The following is a 19,978-nucleotide window of genomic DNA, read 5'->3' as shown; positions in this document are numbered from 1 at the left end:
GCAACGGCTTGCCCAGACAGGTGGTAGCTGCCCCATCCCTGCAAACATTCACGGTCCGGTTGGACGGCGCTCTGAGCAACCTCATCGAGTCGAAGACGGCCCTGCTCGCTGCTGGGGGCTTCGACCAGATGGCCCTTCAAGGCCCCTCCCCACCCAAACCATTCCATGATTCCAAGCAGACGACGCACGGCACACAGCATCGCTTTGATGAGGCTGAGCGCGGCCACTCTCGACGCTTCAGGCATTCTCCACGACAAACCCTCTCGTTGCGCCGCTTGAAGACACCTTGCACCACCAACCGGAATAGGGCAACACGGACAAGGTCCGCACACGGACCTCCACCACCACCACCACCTCCTGCGGTGACGGCACCTAGGCACGCCAAATCGTCGTGCACGTGCCAGCACCCCCAGCACAGCACCCACCAACACAACATTGCCGGGCAAGACCACGGCTCCCAGCCCGCCACCACCACCCGCACGCACTTCCCCTCTTCCAAAAGCTTCCAGAAAACACGGGGCAGCCTCTCTCGCACCAGCAGAGCACGATCCTCGCTGCTGGAAGGGACCCGAAAACCTCAGCGAGTGCAACCTCCACCTCCTCCCCCCACCGCCCCCACCAGAGATCTACAACCAGAGCACAGCTGGCTCAGCTCCCCCTCCAGAGGACTCTCGGACACCCCTCCTCTGGGGGCGCAGGCCGTCCCTAACGCAAGACCCTTCGCTTACGGGGCACATTTTCCTCTTTGCGAGGAACTCCAGCCACCTCTGGCGAGGAGGCACGGAAAACACAGCAAGACTCCTGCTGCGGGGGCACACGCACGGCACCACAGCCAGCGACCCGACGCAGCAGCAAGAGCAGGAGAAAAACTCTCCCCTTTTTCCCCTTCCTTCTTCCTCAAGCCTTTCCTCCTGCCCTTCTTCCCCATTCTCACCACCTTCAAACACCCCAGCGGGGGCAGCCCCAGCCACAAACACATCCACAGCTCAAGTGCCTACACCCAGAGCCACCCCCTCGCACGCCAACGCCACCCCTAGGCCCTCGCTCCACGAGGGGACTCCCCCGGCTCTGCCAAGTGACATCACTTCACAAGCCTTCCCAACACGAAAAGAAAAGAAAGACCAGCTAAGACGAACACAAAGCCGAGCCACAAGTGAAAGGAAAACAGACCACAACCAGCACCAGGGCATTACAGGCGGAAAAGACGCCTGGCCAGGAAGGGAAACTTCAGCCGCAGAAAAGAGGCACCACAGCTCGCCCCGCAGGACACACGGAAACCCTAACACACCTCCCCGGCACAGCTGCCCCCAAGGGCTCTGCCCCAGCGCTTTCGCATCCCCCACTCAACCACTACAGCCAACCTCCCCCCCAACACACCACCAGCAAAGCACCGCCACCGCCCTCCCCACGCGCGGCCACCCCACCAACGCACTTCCCCGAGACCACCGCAGCCACCAGACAAAACCGAAAACCACAGCCGGAAACTCGCTGCAATCGGAAAGCGAGGAAGGCAAAGCCGTGGCACCGCATAAAGCCGGCCACCCGGCAAGCACCCCAAGCACAGCGCCCACCCGCACCACTACCACCACCACCACTCCAAGCCTGACCAGCCTCCTGCCCAGCACCACCCACGCAGCACCCACAGCCCCACCATGGCTGCGCCCGCAACCCCACAGCCCCGCCGGCCGCACGGCGCCCCGGCGCTCCTGCTCCTCCTGCCGGCTCTCGCCACCGCCCTCGCCTGCCACCACCTGCGTCCCCGCGACGCCACCTTCCCCTGGGACAGCCTCCAGCTCCTCCAGGCCATGGCTCCCAGCACCCCACAGCCCTGCCACCACCAGCAGGCGCCCTTCTTCCCCGACGCCCTCCTCCACACCAACCACCCACAGCAAGCCGCCGCCACCGCCCTCCGCATCCTCCAGCACCTCTTCGCCACCCTCAGCAGCCCCACCACCCCCCAACACTGGGACGCCCAGGCACGACACCACCTCCTCAACAACCTCCAGCACCACATCCACCAGCTCCAGCAATGCCTGCCAGCCAACGCCACGCTCCTCCAAGGCCGAGGGCCCCGCAACCTGCTGCTCAACGTCAACAAATACTTCCACCACATCCACGACTTCCTCCACACCCACAACCACAGCGCCTGCGCCTGGGACCACGTCCGCCTCGAAGCTCGTGTCTGCTTCCAACACCTCCACAACCTCACCCGCACCATCCCCAGTTAGCCCAGCGACCCCACCAACCCCCACGGCCCCACGCCCCGCCGCCACCACCACTTCTGCAACACCGCCCCATCCCCGCCTCTGCCCTCCCGCCTCCCCTGACCGACGGCAAGGGCCGACGCGAGAACCGCCCTGCACCCTCAGCCTCCGCCGACGGCTCCTCTCTTTAGAGACCGTCTTCTATTTATTTTCACAATGGTTTTTATAAAGCTATTTATTCACCTATTTATTCGACAGAAAAATAAAGACCTGTTGCAAAAAGCTTGCCCGTGCCTCTTGTCTCAGAAGCGCGGGAAACGAGACGCTGGCCTGGCCTGGCCTGGCTTGGCCTGGCCTGGCCTGGGGGGAAGCCGCCTCCACTCAACACCTCCTCCAGGCCCTGCTCCAAACACGGCTCTGCACACATCCCGGGCCCACTCTTCGCTTTGGCACCTCCCCAAGGAGGCACTTTCCTCAACCTCTTCTGAAAAACTCTGCCAGGGGCTAGCCGTCCGCACCACAATCACCTCTTCGGCCCTTGGCTCCTCAACGTCCTCCCCCTCCCACCCCGCTTTAGACCCACTCAGCAGCAGCTCCGGAGCCCTCACTCCAGGGAAGACGCGGACCTCTTGGGCCGGGTCCAGAGGAGGGCCACCAACATCATCACAGGCATGGAACACCTCTCCTGTGAGGACAGGCTGAGAGACTTGGGGTTCTCCAGACAACTGGAGAAGAGAAGGCTCCGCCGAGACCTCACTGCGGCCTTTCAATACTTAAAGGGGGCTCAGCAGAAAGGTGGGCACAGACTTTTTCATGGGGCCTGTAGCGGTAGGACAAGGCGCAACGGCTCTACGCTAAAAGAGGCTAGATGCAGACTAGATACAAGGAAGACATTTCCTACCATCGGGGCGCTGCAACACCGCAACGGCTTGCCCAGACAGGTGGTAGCTGCCCCATCCCTGCAAACATTCACGGTCCAGTTGGACGGCGCTCTGAGCAACCTCATCGAGTCGAAGACGGCCCTGCTCGCTGCTGGGGGCTTCGACCAGATGGCCCTTCAAGGCCCCTCCCCACCCAAACCATTCCATGATTCCAAGCAGACGACGCACGGCACACAGCATCGCTTTGATGAGGCTGAGCGCGGCCACTCTCGACGCTTCAGGCATTCTCCACGACAAACCCTCTCGTTGCGCCGCTTGAAGACACCTTGCACCACCAACCGGAATAGGGCAACACGGACAAGGTCCGCACACGGACCTCCACCACCACCACCACCACCACCACCTCCTGCGGTGACGGCACCTAGGCACGCCAAATCGTCGTGCACGTGCCAGCACCCCCAGCACAGCACCCACCAACACAACGTTGCCGGGCAAGACCACGGCTCCCAGCCCGCCACCACCACCCGCACGCACTTCCCCTCTTCCAAAAGCTTCCAGAAAACACGGGGCAGCCTCTCTCGCACCAGCAGAGCACGATCCTCGCTGCTGGAAGGGACCCGAAAACCTCAGCGAGTGCAACCTCCACCTCCTCCCCCCACGCCCCCACCAGAGATCTACAACCAGAGCACAGCTGGCTCAGCTCCCCCTCCAGAGGACTCTCGGACACCCCTCCTCTGGGGGCGCAGGCCGTCCCTAACGCAAGACCCTTCGCTTACGGGGCACATTTTCCTCTTTGCGAGGAACTCCAGCCTCCTCTGGCGAGGAGGCACAGAAAACACAGCAAGACTCCTGCTGCGGGGGCACACGCACGGCACCACAGCCAGCGACCCGACGCAGCAGCAAGAGCAGGAGAAAAACTCTCCCCTTTTTCCCCTTCCTTCTTCCTCAAGCCTTTCCTCCTGCCCTTCTTCCCCATTCTCACCACCTTCAAACACACCAGCGGGGGCAGCCCCAGCCACAAACACATCCAAAGCTCAAGTGCCTACACCCAGAGCCACCCCCTCGCACGCCAACGCCACCCCTAGGCCCTCGCTCCACGAGGGGACTCCCCCGGCTCTGCCAAGTGACATCACTTCACAAGCCTTCCCAACACGAAAAGAAAAGAAAGACCAGCTAAGACGAACACAAAGCCGAGCCACAAGTGAAAGGAAAACAGACCACAACCAGCACCAGGGCATTACAGGCGGAAAAGACGCCTGGCCAGGAAGGGAAACTTCAGCCGCAGAAAAGAGGCACCACAGCTCGCCCCGCAGGACACACGGAAACCCTAACACACCTCCCCGGCACAGCTGCCCCCAAGGGCTCTGCCCCAGCGCTTTCGCATCCCCCACTCAACCACTACAGCCAACCTCCCCCCCAACACACCACCAGCAAAGCACCGCCACCGCCCTCCCCACGCGCGGCCACCCCACCAACGCACTTCCCCGAGACCACCGCAGCCACCAGACAAAACCGAAAACCACAGCCGGAAACTCGCTGCAATCGGAAAGCGAGGAAGGCAAAGCCGTGGCACCGCATAAAGCCGGCCACCCGGCAAGCACCCCAAGCACAGCGCCCACCCGCACCACTACCACCACCACCACTCCAAGCCTGACCAGCCTCCTGCCCAGCACCACCCACGCAGCACCCACAGCCACCATGGCTGCGCCCGCAACCCCACAGCCCCGCCGGCCGCACGGCGCCCCGGCGCTCCTGCTCCTCCTGCCGGCTCTCGCCACCCGCCCTCGCCTGCCACCACCTGCGTCCCCGCGACGCCACCTTCCCCTGGGACAGCCTCCAGCTCCTCCAGGCCATGGCTCCCAGCACCCCACAGCCCTGCCACCACCAGCAGGCGCCCTTCTTCCCCGACGCCCTCCTCCACACCAACCACCCACAGCAAGCCGCCGCCACCGCCCTCCGCATCCTCCAGCACCTCTTCGCCACCCTCAGCAGCCCCACCACCCCCCAACACTGGGACGCCCAGGCACGACACCACCTCCTCAACAACCTCCAGCACCACATCCACCAGCTCCAGCAATGCCTGCCAGCCAACGCCACGCTCCTCCAAGGCCGAGGGCCCCGCAACCTGCTGCTCAACGTCAACAAATACTTCCGCCACATCCACGACTTCCTCCACACCCACAACCACAGCGCCTGCGCCTGGGACCACGTCCGCCTCGAAGCTCGCGTCTGCTTCCAACACCTCCACAACCTCACCCGCACCATCCCCAGTTAGCCCAGCGACCCCACCAACCCCCACGGCCCCACGCCCCGCCGCCACCACCACTTCTGCAACACCGCCCCATCCCCGCCTCTGCCCTCCCGCCTCCCCTGACCGACGGCAAGGGCCGACGCGAGAACCGCCCTGCACCCTCAGCCTCCGCCGACGGCTCCTCTCTTTAGAGACCGTCTTCTATTTATTTTCACAATGGTTTTTATAAAGCTATTTATTCACCTATTTATTCGACAGAAAAATAAAGACCTGTTGCAAAAAGCTTGCCCGTGCCTCTTGTCTCAGAAGCGCGGGAAACGAGACGCTGGCCTGGCCTGGCCTGGCTTGGCCTGGCCTGGCCTGGGGGGAAGCCGCCTCCACTCAACACCTCCTCCAGGCCCTGCTCCAAACACGGCTCTGCACACATCCCGGGCCCACTCTTCGCTTTGGCACCTCCCCAAGGAGGCACTTTCCTCAACCTCTTCTGAAAAACTCTGCCAGGGGCTAGCCGTCCGCACCACAATCACCTCTTCGGCCCTTGGCTCCTCAACGTCCTCCCCCTCCCACCCCGCTTTAGACCCACTCAGCAGCAGCTCCGGAGCCCTCACTCCAGGGAAGACGCGGACCTCTTGGGCCGGGTCCAGAGGAGGGCCACCAACATCATCACAGGCATGGAACACCTCTCCTGTGAGGACAGGCTGAGAGACTTGGGGTTCTCCAGACAACTGGAGAAGAGAAGGCTCCGCCGAGACCTCACTGCGGCCTTTCAATACTTAAAGGGGGCTCAGCAGAAAGGTGGGCACAGACTTTTTCATGGGGCCTGTAGCGGTAGGACAAGGCGCAACGGCTCTACGCTAAAAGAGGCTAGATGCAGACTAGATACAAGGAAGACATTTCCTACCATCGGGGCGCTGCAACACCGCAACGGCTTGCCCAGACAGGTGGTAGCTGCCCCATCCCTGCAAACATTCACGGTCCGGTTGGACGGCGCTCTGAGCAACCTCATCGAGTCGAAGACGGCCCTGCTCGCTGCTGGGGGCTTCGACCAGATGGCCCTTCAAGGCCCCTCCCCACCCAAACCATTCCATGATTCCAAGCAGACGACGCACGGCACACAGCATCGCTTTGATGAGGCTGAGCGCGGCCACTCTCGACGCTTCAGGCATTCTCCACGACAAACCCTCTCGTTGCGCCGCTTGAAGACACCTTGCACCACCAACCGGAATAGGGCAACACGGACAAGGTCCGCACACGGACCTCCACCACCACCACCACCACCACCACCTCCTGCGGTGACGGCACCTAGGCACGCCAAATCGTCGTGCACGTGCCAGCACCCCCAGCACAGCACCCACCAACACAACGTTGCCGGGCAAGACCACGGCTCCCAGCCCACCACCACCACCCGCACGCACTTCCCCTCTTCCAAAAGCTTTCAGAAAACACGGGGCAGCCTCTCTCGCACCAGCAGAGCACGATCCTCGCTGCTGGAAGGGACCCGAAAACCTCAGCGAGTGCAACCTCCACCTCCTCCCCCCACGCCCCCACCAGAGATCTACAACCAGAGCACAGCTGGCTCAGCTCCCCCTCCAGAGGACTCTCGGACACCCCTCCTCTCGGGGCGCAGGCCGTCCCTAACGCAAGACCCTTCGCTTACGGGGCACATTTTCCTCTTTGCGAGGAACTCCAGCCACCTCTGGCGAGGAGGCACGGAAAACACAGCAAGACTCCTGCTGCGGGGGCACACGCACGGCACCACAGCCAGCGACCCGACGCAGCAGCAAGAGCAGGAGAAAAACTCTCCCCTTTTTCCCCTTCCTTCTTCCTCAAGCCTTTCCTCCTGCCCTTCTTCCCCATTCTCACCACCTTCAAACACACCAGCGGGGGCAGCCCCAGCCACAAACACATCCAAAGCTCAAGTGCCTACACCCAGAGCCACCCCCTCGCACGCCAACGCCACCCCTAGGCCCTCGCTCCACGAGGGGACTCCCCCGGCTCTGCCAAGTGACATCACTTCACAAGCCTTCCCAACACGAAAAGAAAAGAAAGACCAGCTAAGACGAACACAAAGCCGAGCCACAAGTGAAAGGAAAACAGACCACAACCAGCACCAGGGCATTACAGGCGGAAAAGACGCCTGGCCAGGAAGGGAAACTTCAGCCGCAGAAAAGAGGCACCACAGCTCGCCCCGCAGGACACACGGAAACCCTAACATACCTCCCCGGCACAGCTGCCCCCAAGGGCTCTGCCCCAGCGCTTTCGCATCCCCCACTCAACCACTACAGCCAACCTCCCCCCCAACACACCACCAGCAAAGCACCGCCACCGCCCTCCCCACGCGCGGCCACCCCACCAACGCACTTCCCCGAGACCACCGCAGCCACCAGACAAAACCGAAAACCACAGCCGGAAACTCGCTGCAATCGGAAAGCGAGGAAGGCAAAGCCGTGGCACCGCATAAAGCCGGCCACCCGGCAAGCACCCCAAGCACAGCGCCCACCCGCACCACTACCACCACCACCACTCCAAGCCTGACCAGCCTCCTGCCCAGCACCACCCACGCAGCACCCACAGCCACCATGGCTGCGCCCGCAACCCCACAGCCCCGCCGGCCGCACGGCGCCCCGGCGCTCCTGCTCCTCCTGCCGGCTCTCGCCACCGCCCTCGCCTGCCACCACCTGCGTCCCCGCGACGCCACCTTCCCCTGGGACAGCCTCCAGCTCCTCCAGGCCATGGCTCCCAGCACCCCACAGCCCTGCCACCACCAGCAGGCGCCCTTCTTCCCCGACGCCCTCCTCCACACCAACCACCCACAGCAAGCCGCCGCCACCGCCCTCCGCATCCTCCAGCACCTCTTCGCCACCCTCAGCAGCCCCACCACCCCCCAACACTGGGACGCCCAGGCACGACACCACCTCCTCAACAACCTCCAGCACCACATCCACCAGCTCCAGCAATGCCTGCCAGCCAACGCCACGCTCCTCCAAGGCCGAGGGCCCCGCAACCTGCTGCTCAACGTCAACAAATACTTCCGCCACATCCACGACTTCCTCCACACCCACAACCACAGCGCCTGCGCCTGGGACCACGTCCGCCTCGAAGCTCGCGTCTGCTTCCAACACCTCCACAACCTCACCCGCACCATCCCCAGTTAGCCCAGCGACCCCACCCACCCCCACGGCCCCACGCCCCGCCGCCACCACCACTTCTGCAACACCGCCCCATCCCCGCCTCTGCCCTCCCGCCTCCCCTGACCGACGGCAAGGGCCGACGCGAGAACCGCCCTGCACCCTCAGCCTCCGCCGACGGCTCCTCTCTTTAGAGACCGTCTTCTATTTATTTTCACAATGGTTTTTATAAAGCTATTTATTCACCTATTTATTCGACAGAAAAATAAAGACCTGTTGCAAAAAGCTTGCCCGTGCCTCTTGTCTCAGAAGCGCGGGAAACGAGACGCTGGCCTGGCCTGGCCTGGCTTGGCCTGGCCTGGCCTGGGGGGAAGCCGCCTCCACTCAACACCTCCTCCAGGCCCTGCTCCAAACACGGCTCTGCACACATCCCGGGCCCACTCTTCGCTTTGGCACCTCCCCAAGGAGGCACTTTCCTCAACCTCTTCTGAAAAACTCTGCCAGGGGCTAGCCGTCCGCACCACAATCACCTCTTCGGCCCTTGGCTCCTCAACGTCCTCCCCCTCCCACCCCGCTTTAGACCCACTCAGCAGCAGCTCCGGAGCCCTCACTCCAGGGAAGACGCGGACCTCTTGGGCCGGGTCCAGAGGAGGGCCACCAACATCATCACAGGCATGGAACACCTCTCCTGTGAGGACAGGCTGAGAGACTTGGGGTTCTCCAGACAACTGGAGAAGAGAAGGCTCCGCCGAGACCTCACTGCGGCCTTTCAATACTTAAAGGGGGCTCAGCAGAAAGGTGGGCACAGACTTTTTCATGGGGCCTGTAGCGGTAGGACAAGGCGCAACGGCTCTACGCTAAAAGAGGCTAGATGCAGACTAGATACAAGGAAGACATTTCCTACCATCGGGGCGCTGCAACACCGCAACGGCTTGCCCAGACAGGTGGTAGCTGCCCCATCCCTGCAAACATTCACGGTCCGGTTGGACGGCGCTCTGAGCAACCTCATCGAGGCGAAGACGGCCCTGCTCGCTGCTGGGGGCTTCGACCAGATGGCCCTTCAAGGCCCCTCCCCACCCAAACCATTCCATGATTCCAAGCAGACGACGCACGGCACACAGCATCGCTTTGATGAGGCTGAGCGCGGCCACTCTCGACGCTTCAGGCATTCTCCACGACAAACCCTCTCGTTGCGCCGCTTGAAGACACCTTGCACCACCAACCGGAATAGGGCAACACGGACAAGGTCCGCACACGGACCTCCACCACCACCACCACCACCACCACCTCCTGCGGTGACGGCACCTAGGCACGCCAAATCGTCGTGCACGTGCCAGCACCCCCAGCACAGCACCCACCAACACAACGTTGCCGGGCAAGACCACGGCTCCCAGCCCGCCACCACCACCCGCACGCACTTCCCCTCTTCCAAAAGCTTCCAGAAAACACGGGGCAGCCTCTCTCGCACCAGCAGAGCACGATCCTCGCTGCTGGAAGGGACCCGAAAACCTCAGCGAGTGCAACCTCCACCTCCTCCCCCCACGCCCCCACCAGAGATCTACAACCAGAGCACAGCTGGCTCAGCTCCCCCTCCAGAGGACTCTCGGACACCCCTCCTCTCGGGGCGCAGGCCGTCCCTAACGCAAGACCCTTCGCTTACGGGGCACATTTTCCTCTTTGCGAGGAACTCCAGCCACCTCTGGCGAGGAGGCACGGAAAACACAGCAAGACTCCTGCTGCGGGGGCACACGCACGGCACCACAGCCAGCGACCCGACGCAGCAGCAAGAGCAGGAGAAAAACTCTCCCCTTTTTCCCCTTCCTTCTTCCTCAAGCCTTTCCTCCTGCCCTTCTTCCCCATTCTCACCACCTTCAAACACACCAGCGGGGGCAGCCCCAGCCACAAACACATCCAAAGCTCAAGTGCCTACACCCAGAGCCACCCCCTCGCACGCCAACGCCACCCCTAGGCCCTCGCTCCACGAGGGGACTCCCCCGGCTCTGCCAAGTGACATCACTTCACAAGCCTTCCCAACACGAAAAGAAAAGAAAGACCAGCTAAGACGAACACAAAGCCGAGCCACAAGTGAAAGGAAAACAGACCACAACCAGCACCAGGGCATTACAGGCGGAAAAGACGCCTGGCCAGGAAGGGAAACTTCAGCCGCAGAAAAGAGGCACCACAGCTCGCCCCGCAGGACACACGGAAACCCTAACACACCTCCCCGGCACAGCTGCCCCCAAGGGCTCTGCCCCAGCGCTTTCGCATCCCCCACTCAACCACTACAGCCAACCTCCCCCCCAACACACCACCAGCAAAGCACCGCCACCGCCCTCCCCACGCGCGGCCACCCCACCAACGCACTTCCCCGAGACCACCGCAGCCACCAGACAAAACCGAAAACCACAGCCGGAAACTCGCTGCAATCGGAAAGCGAGGAAGGCAAAGCCGTGGCACCGCATAAAGCCGGCCACCCGGCAAGCACCCCAAGCACAGCGCCCACCCGCACCACTACCACCACCACCACTCCAAGCCTGACCAGCCTCCTGCCCAGCACCACCCACGCAGCACCCACAGCCCCACCATGGCTGCGCCCGCAACCCCACAGCCCCGCCGGCCGCACGGCGCCCCGGCGCTCCTGCTCCTCCTGCCGGCTCTCGCCACCGCCCTCGCCTGCCACCACCTGCGTCCCCGCGACGCCACCTTCCCCTGGGACAGCCTCCAGCTCCTCCAGGCCATGGCTCCCAGCACCCCACAGCCCTGCCACCACCAGCAGGCGCCCTTCTTCCCCGACGCCCTCCTCCACACCAACCACCCACAGCAAGCCGCCGCCACCGCCCTCCGCATCCTCCAGCACCTCTTCGCCACCCTCAGCAGCCCCACCACCCCCCAACACTGGGACGCCCAGGCACGACACCACCTCCTCAACAACCTCCAGCACCACATCCACCAGCTCCAGCAATGCCTGCCAGCCAACGCCACGCTCCTCCAAGGCCGAGGGCCCCGCAACCTGCTGCTCAACGTCAACAAATACTTCCGCCACATCCACGACTTCCTCCACACCCACAACCACAGCGCCTGCGCCTGGGACCACGTCCGCCTCGAAGCTCGCGTCTGCTTCCAACACCTCCACAACCTCACCCGCACCATCCCCAGTTAGCCCAGCGACCCCACCAACCCCCACGGCCCCACGCCCCGCCGCCACCACCACTTCTGCAACACCGCCCCATCCCCGCCTCTGCCCTCCCGCCTCCCCTGACCGACGGCAAGGGCCGACGCGAGAACCGCCCTGCACCCTCAGCCTCCGCCGACGGCTCCTCTCTTTAGAGACCGTCTTCTATTTATTTTCACAATGGTTTTTATAAAGCTATTTATTCACCTATTTATTCGACAGAAAAATAAAGACCTGTTGCAAAAAGCTTGCCCGTGCCTCTTGTCTCAGAAGCGCGGGAAACGAGACGCTGGCCTGGCCTGGCCTGGCTTGGCCTGGCCTGGCCTGGCCTGGCCTGGGGGGAAGCCGCCTCCACTCAACACCTCCTCCAGGCCCTGCTCCAAACACGGCTCTGCACACATCCCGGGCCCACTCTTCGCTTTGGCACCTCCCCAAGGAGGCACTTTCCTCAACCTCTTCTGAAAAACTCTGCCAGGGGCTAGCCGTCCGCACCACAATCACCTCTTCGGCCCTTGGCTCCTCAACGTCCTCCCCCTCCCACCCCGCTTTAGACCCACTCAGCAGCAGCTCCGGAGCCCTCACTCCAGGGAAGACGCGGACCTCTTGGGCCGGGTCCAGAGGAGGGCCACCAACATCATCACAGGCATGGAACACCTCTCCTGTGAGGACAGGCTGAGAGACTTGGGGTTCTCCAGACAACTGGAGAAGAGAAGGCTCCGCCGAGACCTCACTGCGGCCTTTCAATACTTAAAGGGGGCTCAGCAGAAAGGTGGGCACAGACTTTTTCATGGGGCCTGTAGCGGTAGGACAAGGCGCAACGGCTCTACGCTAAAAGAGGCTAGATGCAGACTAGATACAAGGAAGACATTTCCTACCATCGGGGCGCTGCAACACCGCAACGGCTTGCCCAGACAGGTGGTAGCTGCCCCATCCCTGCAAACATTCACGGTCCGGTTGGACGGCGCTCTGAGCAACCTCATCGAGGCGAAGACGGCCCTGCTCGCTGCTGGGGGCTTCGACCAGATGGCCCTTCAAGGCCCCTCCCCACCCAAACCATTCCATGATTCCAAGCAGACGACGCACGGCACACAGCATCGCTTTGATGAGGCTGAGCGCGGCCACTCTCGACGCTTCAGGCATTCTCCACGACAAACCCTCTCGTTGCGCCGCTTGAAGACACCTTGCACCACCAACCGGAATAGGGCAACACGGACAAGGTCCGCACACGGACCTCCACCACCACCACCACCACCACCACCTCCTGCGGTGACGGCACCTAGGCACGCCAAATCGTCGTGCACGTGCCAGCACCCCCAGCACAGCACCCACCAACACAACGTTGCCGGGCAAGACCACGGCTCCCAGCCCGCCACCACCACCCGCACGCACTTCCCCTCTTCCAAAAGCTTCCAGAAAACACGGGGCAGCCTCTCTCGCACCAGCAGAGCACGATCCTCGCTGCTGGAAGGGACCCGAAAACCTCAGCGAGTGCAACCTCCACCTCCTCCCCCCACGCCCCCACCAGAGATCTACAACCAGAGCACAGCTGGCTCAGCTCCCCCTCCAGAGGACTCTCGGACACCCCTCCTCTCGGGGCGCAGGCCGTCCCTAACGCAAGACCCTTCGCTTACGGGGCACATTTTCCTCTTTGCGAGGAACTCCAGCCACCTCTGGCGAGGAGGCACGGAAAACACAGCAAGACTCCTGCTGCGGGGGCACACGCACGGCACCACAGCCAGCGACCCGACGCAGCAGCAAGAGCAGGAGAAAAACTCTCCCCTTTTTCCCCTTCCTTCTTCCTCAAGCCTTTCCTCCTGCCCTTCTTCCCCATTCTCACCACCTTCAAACACACCAGCGGGGGCAGCCCCAGCCACAAACACATCCAAAGCTCAAGTGCCTACACCCAGAGCCACCCCCTCGCACGCCAACGCCACCCCTAGGCCCTCGCTCCACGAGGGGACTCCCCCGGCTCTGCCAAGTGACATCACTTCACAAGCCTTCCCAACACGAAAAGAAAAGAAAGACCAGCTAAGACGAACACAAAGCCGAGCCACAAGTGAAAGGAAAACAGACCACAACCAGCACCAGGGCATTACAGGCGGAAAAGACGCCTGGCCAGGAAGGGAAACTTCAGCCGCAGAAAAGAGGCACCACAGCTCGCCCCGCAGGACACACGGAAACCCTAACACACCTCCCCGGCACAGCTGCCCCCAAGGGCTCTGCCCCAGCGCTTTCGCATCCCCCACTCAACCACTACAGCCAACCTCCCCCCCAACACACCACCAGCAAAGCACCGCCACCGCCCTCCCCACGCGCGGCCACCCCACCAACGCACTTCCCCGAGACCACCGCAGCCACCAGACAAAACCGAAAACCACAGCCGGAAACTCGCTGCAATCGGAAAGCGAGGAAGGCAAAGCCGTGGCACCGCATAAAGCCGGCCACCCGGCAAGCACCCCAAGCACAGCGCCCACCCGCACCACTACCACCACCACCACTCCAAGCCTGACCAGCCTCCTGCCCAGCACCACCCACGCAGCACCCACAGCCCCACCATGGCTGCGCCCGCAACCCCACAGCCCCGCCGGCCGCACGGCGCCCCGGCGCTCCTGCTCCTCCTGCCGGCTCTCGCCACCGCCCTCGCCTGCCACCACCTGCGTCCCCGCGACGCCACCTTCCCCTGGGACAGCCTCCAGCTCCTCCAGGCCATGGCTCCCAGCACCCCACAGCCCTGCCACCACCAGCAGGCGCCCTTCTTCCCCGACGCCCTCCTCCACACCAACCACCCACAGCAAGCCGCCGCCACCGCCCTCCGCATCCTCCAGCACCTCTTCGCCACCCTCAGCAGCCCCACCACCCCCCAACACTGGGACGCCCAGGCACGACACCACCTCCTCAACAACCTCCAGCACCACATCCACCAGCTCCAGCAATGCCTGCCAGCCAACGCCACGCTCCTCCAAGGCCGAGGGCCCCGCAACCTGCTGCTCAACGTCAACAAATACTTCCGCCACATCCACGACTTCCTCCACACCCACAACCACAGCGCCTGCGCCTGGGACCACGTCCGCCTCGAAGCTCGCGTCTGCTTCCAACACCTCCACAACCTCACCCGCACCATCCCCAGTTAGCCCAGCGACCCCACCAACCCCCACGGCCCCACGCCCCGCCGCCACCACCACTTCTGCAACACCGCCCCATCCCCGCCTCTGCCCTCCCGCCTCCCCTGACCGACGGCAAGGGCCGACGCGAGAACCGCCCTGCACCCTCAGCCTCCGCCGACGGCTCCTCTCTTTAGAGACCGTCTTCTATTTATTTTCACAATGGTTTTTATAAAGCTATTTATTCACCTATTTATTCGACAGAAAAATAAAGACCTGTTGCAAAAAGCTTGCCCGTGCCTCTTGTCTCAGAAGCGCGGGAAACGAGACGCTGGCCTGGCCTGGCCTGGCTTGGCCTGGCCTGGCCTGGCCTGGCCTGGGGGGAAGCCGCCTCCACTCAACACCTCCTCCAGGCCCTGCTCCAAACACGGCTCTGCACACATCCCGGGCCCACTCTTCGCTTTGGCACCTCCCCAAGGAGGCACTTTCCTCAACCTCTTCTGAAAAACTCTGCCAGGGGCTAGCCGTCCGCACCACAATCACCTCTTCGGCCCTTGGCTCCTCAACGTCCTCCCCCTCCCACCCCGCTTTAGACCCACTCAGCAGCAGCTCCGGAGCCCTCACTCCAGGGAAGACGCGGACCTCTTGGGCCGGGTCCAGAGGAGGGCCACCAACATCATCACAGGCATGGAACACCTCTCCTGTGAGGACAGGCTGAGAGACTTGGGGTTCTCCAGACAACTGGAGAAGAGAAGGCTCCGCCGAGACCTCACTGCGGCCTTTCAATACTTAAAGGGGGCTCAGCAGAAAGGTGGGCACAGACTTTTTCATGGGGCCTGTAGCGGTAGGACAAGGCGCAACGGCTCTACGCTAAAAGAGGCTAGATGCAGACTAGATACAAGGAAGACATTTCCTACCATCGGGGCGCTGCAACACCGCAACGGCTTGCCCAGACAGGTGGTAGCTGCCCCATCCCTGCAAACATTCACGGTCCGGTTGGACGGCGCTCTGAGCAACCTCATCGAGTCGAAGACGGCCCTGCTCGCTGCTGGGGGCTTCGACCAGATGGCCCTTCAAGGCCCCTCCCCACCCAAACCATTCCATGATTCCAAGCAGACGACGCACGGCACACAGCATCGCTTTGATGAGGCTGAGCGCGGCCACTCTCGACGCTTCAGGCATTCTCCACGACAAACCCTCTCGTTGCGCCGCTTGAAGACACCTTGCACCACCAACCGGAATAGGGCAACACGGACAAGGTCCGCACACGGACCTCCACCACCACCACCACCACCACCACCTCCTGCGGTGACGGCACCTAGGCACGCCAAATCGTCGTGCACGTGCCAGCACCCCCAGCACAGCACCCACCAACACAACGTTGCCGGGCAAGACCACGGCTCCCAGCCCACCACCACCACCCGCACGCACTTCCCCTCTTCCAAAAGCTTCCAGAAAACACGGGGCAGCCTCTCTCGCACCAGCAGAGCACGATCCTCGCTGCTGGAAGGGACCCGAAAACCTCAGCGAGTGCAACCTCCACCTCCTCCCCCCACGCCCCCACCAGAGATCTACAACCAGAGCACAGCTGGCTCAGCTCCCCCTCCAGAGGACTCTCGGACACCCCTCCTCTGGGGGCGCAGGCCGTCCCTAACGCAAGACCCTTCGCTTACGGGGCACATTTTCCTCTTTGCGAGGAACTCCAGCCACCTCTGGCGAGGAGGCACGGAAAACACAGCAAGACTCCTGCTGCGGGGGCACACGCACGGCACCACAGCCAGCGACCCGACGCAGCAGCAAGAGCAGGAGAAAAACTCTCCCCTTTTTCCCCTTCCTTCTTCCTCAAGCCTTTCCTCCTGCCCTTCTTCCCCATTCTCACCACCTTCAAACACACCAGCGGGGGCAGCCCCAGCCACAAACACATCCAAAGCTCAAGTGCCTACACCCAGAGCCACCCCCTCGCATGCCAACGCCACCCCTAGGCCCTCGCTCCACGAGGGGACTCCCCCGGCTCTGCCAAGTGACATCACTTCACAAGCCTTCCCAACACGAAAAGAAAAGAAAGACCAGCTAAGACGAACACAAAGCCGAGCCACAAGTGAAAGGAAAACAGACCACAACCAGCACCAGGGCATTACAGGCGGAAAAGACGCCTGGCCAGGAAGGGAAACTTCAGCCGCAGAAAAGAGGCACCACAGCTCGCCCCGCAGGACACACGGAAACCCTAACACACCTCCCCGGCACAGCTGCCCCCAAGGGCTCTGCCCCAGCGCTTTCGCATCCCCCACTCAACCACTACAGCCAACCTCCCCCCCAACACACCACCAGCAAAGCACCGCCACCGCCCTCCCCACGCGCGGCCACCCCACCAACGCACTTCCCCGAGACCACCGCAGCCACCAGACAAAACCGAAAACCACAGCCGGAAACTCGCTGCAATCGGAAAGCGAGGAAGGCAAAGCCGTGGCACCGCATAAAGCCGGCCACCCGGCAAGCACCCCAAGCACAGCGCCCACCCGCACCACTACCACCACCACCACTCCAAGCCTGACCAGCCTCCTGCCCAGCACCACCCACGCAGCACCCACAGCCCCACCATGGCTGCGCCCGCAACCCCACAGCCCCGCCGGCCGCACGGCGCCCCGGCGCTCCTGCTCCTCCTGCCGGCTCTCGCCACCGCCCTCGCCTGCCACCACCTGCATCCCCGCGACGCCACCTTCCCCTGGGACAGCCTCCAGCTCCTCCAGGCCATGGCTCCCAGCACCCCACAGCCCTGCCACCACCAGCAGGCGCCCTTCTTCCCCGACGCCCTCCTCCACACCAACCACCCACAGCAAGCCGCCGCCACCGCCCTCCGCATCCTCCAGCACCTCTTCGCCACCCTCAGCAGCCCCACCACCCCCCAACACTGGGACGCCCAGGCACGACACCACCTCCTCAACAACCTCCAGCACCACATCCACCAGCTCCAGCAATGCCTGCCAGCCAACGCCACGCTCCTCCAAGGCCGAGGGCCCCGCAACCTGCTGCTCAACGTCAACAAATACTTCCGCCACATCCACGACTTCCTCCACACCCACAACCACAGCGCCTGCGCCTGGGACCACGTCCGCCTCGAAGCTCGCGTCTGCTTCCAACACCTCCACAACCTCACCCGCACCATCCCCAGTTAGCCCAGCGACCCCACCAACCCCCACGGCCCCACGCCCCGCCGCCACCACCACTTCTGCAACACCGCCCCATCCCCGCCTCTGCCCTCCCGCCTCCCCTGACCGACGGCAAGGGCCGACGCGAGAACCGCCCTGCACCCTCAGCCTCCGCCGACGGCTCCTCTCTTTAGAGACCGTCTTCTATTTATTTTCACAATGGTTTTTATAAAGCTATTTATTCACCTATTTATTCGACAGAAAAATAAAGACCTGTTGCAAAAAGCTTGCCCGTGCCTCTTGTCTCAGAAGCGCGGGAAACGAGACGCTGGCCTGGCCTGGCCTGGCTTGGCCTGGCCTGGCCTGGCCTGGCCTGGGGGGAAGCCGCCTCCACTCAACACCTCCTCCAGGCCCTGCTCCAAACACGGCTCTGCACACATCCCGGGCCCACTCTTCGCTTTGGCACCTCCCCAAGGAGGCACTTTCCTCAACCTCTTCTGAAAAACTCTGCCAGGGGCTAGCCGTCCGCACCACAATCACCTCTTCGGCCCTTGGCTCCTCAACGTCCTCCCCCTCCCACCCCGCTTTAGACCCACTCAGCAGCAGCTCCGGAGCCCTCACTCCAGGGAAGACGCGGACCTCTTGGGCCGGGTCCAGAGGAGGGCCACCAACATCATCACAGGCATGGAACACCTCTCCTGTGAGGACAGGCTGAGAGACTTGGGGTTCTCCAGACAACTGGAGAAGAGAAGGCTCCGCCGAGACCTCACTGCGGCCTTTCAATACTTAAAGGGGGCTCAGCAGAAAGGTGGGCACAGACTTTTTCATGGGGCCTGTAGCGGTAGGACAAGGCGCAACGGCTCTACGCTAAAAGAGGCTAGATGCAGACTAGATACAAGGAAGACATTTCCTACCATCGGGGCGCTGCAACACCGCAACGGCTTGCCCAGACAGGTGGTAGCTGCCCCATCCCTGCAAACATTCACGGTCCGGTTGGACGGCGCTCTGAGCAACCTCATCGAGTCGAAGACGGCCCTGCTCGCTGCTGGGGGCTTCGACCAGATGGCCCTTCAAGGCCCCTCCCCACCCAAACCATTCCATGATTCCAAGCAGACGACGCACGGCACACAGCATCGCTTTGATGAGGCTGAGCGCGGCCACTCTCGACGCTTCAGGCATTCTCCACGACAAACCCTCTCGTTGCGCCGCTTGAAGACACCTTGCACCACCAACCGGAATAGGGCAACACGGATAAGGTCCGCACACGGACCTCCACCACCACCACCACCACCTCCTGCGGTGACGGCACCTAGGCACGCCAAATCGTCGTGCACGTGCCAGCACCCCCAGCACAGCACCCACCAACACAACGTTGCCGGGCAAGACCACGGCTCCCAGCCCACCACCACCACCCGCACGCACTTCCCCTCTTCCAAAAGCTTCCAGAAAACACGGGGCAGCCTCTCTCGCACCAGCAGAGCACGATCCTCGCTGCTGGAAGGGACCCGAAAACCTCAGCGAGTGCAACCTCCACCTCCTCCCCCCACCGCCCCCACCAGAGATCTACAACCAGAGCACAGCTGGCTCAGCTCCCCCTCCAGAGGACTCTCGGACACCCCTCCTCTCGGGGCGCAGGCCGTCCCTAACGCAAGACCCTTCGCTTACGGGGCACATTTTCCTCTTTGCGAGGAACTCCAGCCACCTCTGGCGAGGAGGCACGGAAAACACAGCAAGACTCCTGCTGCGGGGGCACACGCACGGCACCACAGCCAGCGACCCGACGCAGCAGCAAGAGCAGGAGAAAAACTCTCCCCTTTTTCCCCTTCCTTCTTCCTCAAGCCTTTCCTCCTGCCCTTCTTCCCCATTCTCACCACCTTCAAACACACCAGCGGGGGCAGCCCCAGCCACAAACACATCCAAAGCTCAAGTGCCTACACCCAGAGCCACCCCCTCGCACGCCAACGCCACCCCTAGGCCCTCGCTCCACGAGGGGACTCCCCCGGCTCTGCCAAGTGACATCACTTCACAAGCCTTCCCAACACGAAAAGAAAAGAAAGACCAGCTAAGACGAACACAAAGCCGAGCCACAAGTGAA

At 62.8% G+C, this 19,978-nt stretch overlaps 6 protein-coding genes and 1 pseudogene across 21 annotated transcripts in view; 6 read left to right on the top strand and 1 right to left on the bottom strand.

Moving 5' to 3' along the window:
• The window catches only part of UBAP2 (ubiquitin associated protein 2), a 186,807-nt gene that overhangs the window by 81,521 nt on the left and 85,308 nt on the right, over positions 1–19,978 (bottom strand). The window lies entirely within an intron of this gene.
• LOC126035939 (interferon-like) lies at positions 1,653–2,228 on the top strand. Its single transcript, XM_049795088.1, has one exon. The coding sequence runs from the start codon at positions 1,653–1,655 to the stop codon at positions 2,226–2,228; it is 576 nt and encodes a 191-aa protein (XP_049651045.1).
• LOC126035926 (interferon-like) lies at positions 4,784–5,360 on the top strand (annotated as a pseudogene).
• Positions 7,916–8,491, top strand: LOC126035938 (interferon-like). The gene has a single exon (XM_049795087.1). The coding sequence runs from the start codon at positions 7,916–7,918 to the stop codon at positions 8,489–8,491; it is 576 nt and encodes a 191-aa protein (XP_049651044.1).
• On the top strand, positions 11,049–11,624 carry LOC126035937 (interferon-like). Its single transcript, XM_049795086.1, has one exon. The coding sequence runs from the start codon at positions 11,049–11,051 to the stop codon at positions 11,622–11,624; it is 576 nt and encodes a 191-aa protein (XP_049651043.1).
• Positions 14,192–14,767, top strand: LOC126035927 (interferon-like). Its single transcript, XM_049795075.1, has one exon. It carries the CDS (start codon positions 14,192–14,194, stop codon positions 14,765–14,767), a length of 576 nt encoding a protein of 191 aa, XP_049651032.1.
• Positions 17,335–17,910, top strand: LOC126035934 (interferon-like). Its single transcript, XM_049795083.1, has one exon. It carries the CDS (start codon positions 17,335–17,337, stop codon positions 17,908–17,910), a length of 576 nt encoding a protein of 191 aa, XP_049651040.1.

This window comes from Accipiter gentilis, chromosome Z, assembly GCF_929443795.1.
Source record: "Accipiter gentilis chromosome Z, bAccGen1.1, whole genome shotgun sequence".
Taxonomy (NCBI): Eukaryota; Metazoa; Chordata; class Aves; order Accipitriformes; family Accipitridae; genus Astur; species Astur gentilis.
Note: the sequence above shows the minus strand (reverse complement) of the source record. Positions and strands in the feature narration are given on the sequence as shown.

Excerpts from the sequence above, each read along its gene's own strand:
- LOC126035939 (XM_049795088.1), top strand. The coding sequence starts at position 1,653 with ATGGCTGCGCCCGCAACCCCACAGCCCCGCCGGCCGCACGGCGCCCCG.
- LOC126035938 (XM_049795087.1), top strand. The coding sequence starts at position 7,916 with ATGGCTGCGCCCGCAACCCCACAGCCCCGCCGGCCGCACGGCGCCCCG.
- LOC126035937 (XM_049795086.1), top strand. The coding sequence starts at position 11,049 with ATGGCTGCGCCCGCAACCCCACAGCCCCGCCGGCCGCACGGCGCCCCG.
- LOC126035927 (XM_049795075.1), top strand. The coding sequence starts at position 14,192 with ATGGCTGCGCCCGCAACCCCACAGCCCCGCCGGCCGCACGGCGCCCCG.
- LOC126035934 (XM_049795083.1), top strand. The coding sequence starts at position 17,335 with ATGGCTGCGCCCGCAACCCCACAGCCCCGCCGGCCGCACGGCGCCCCG.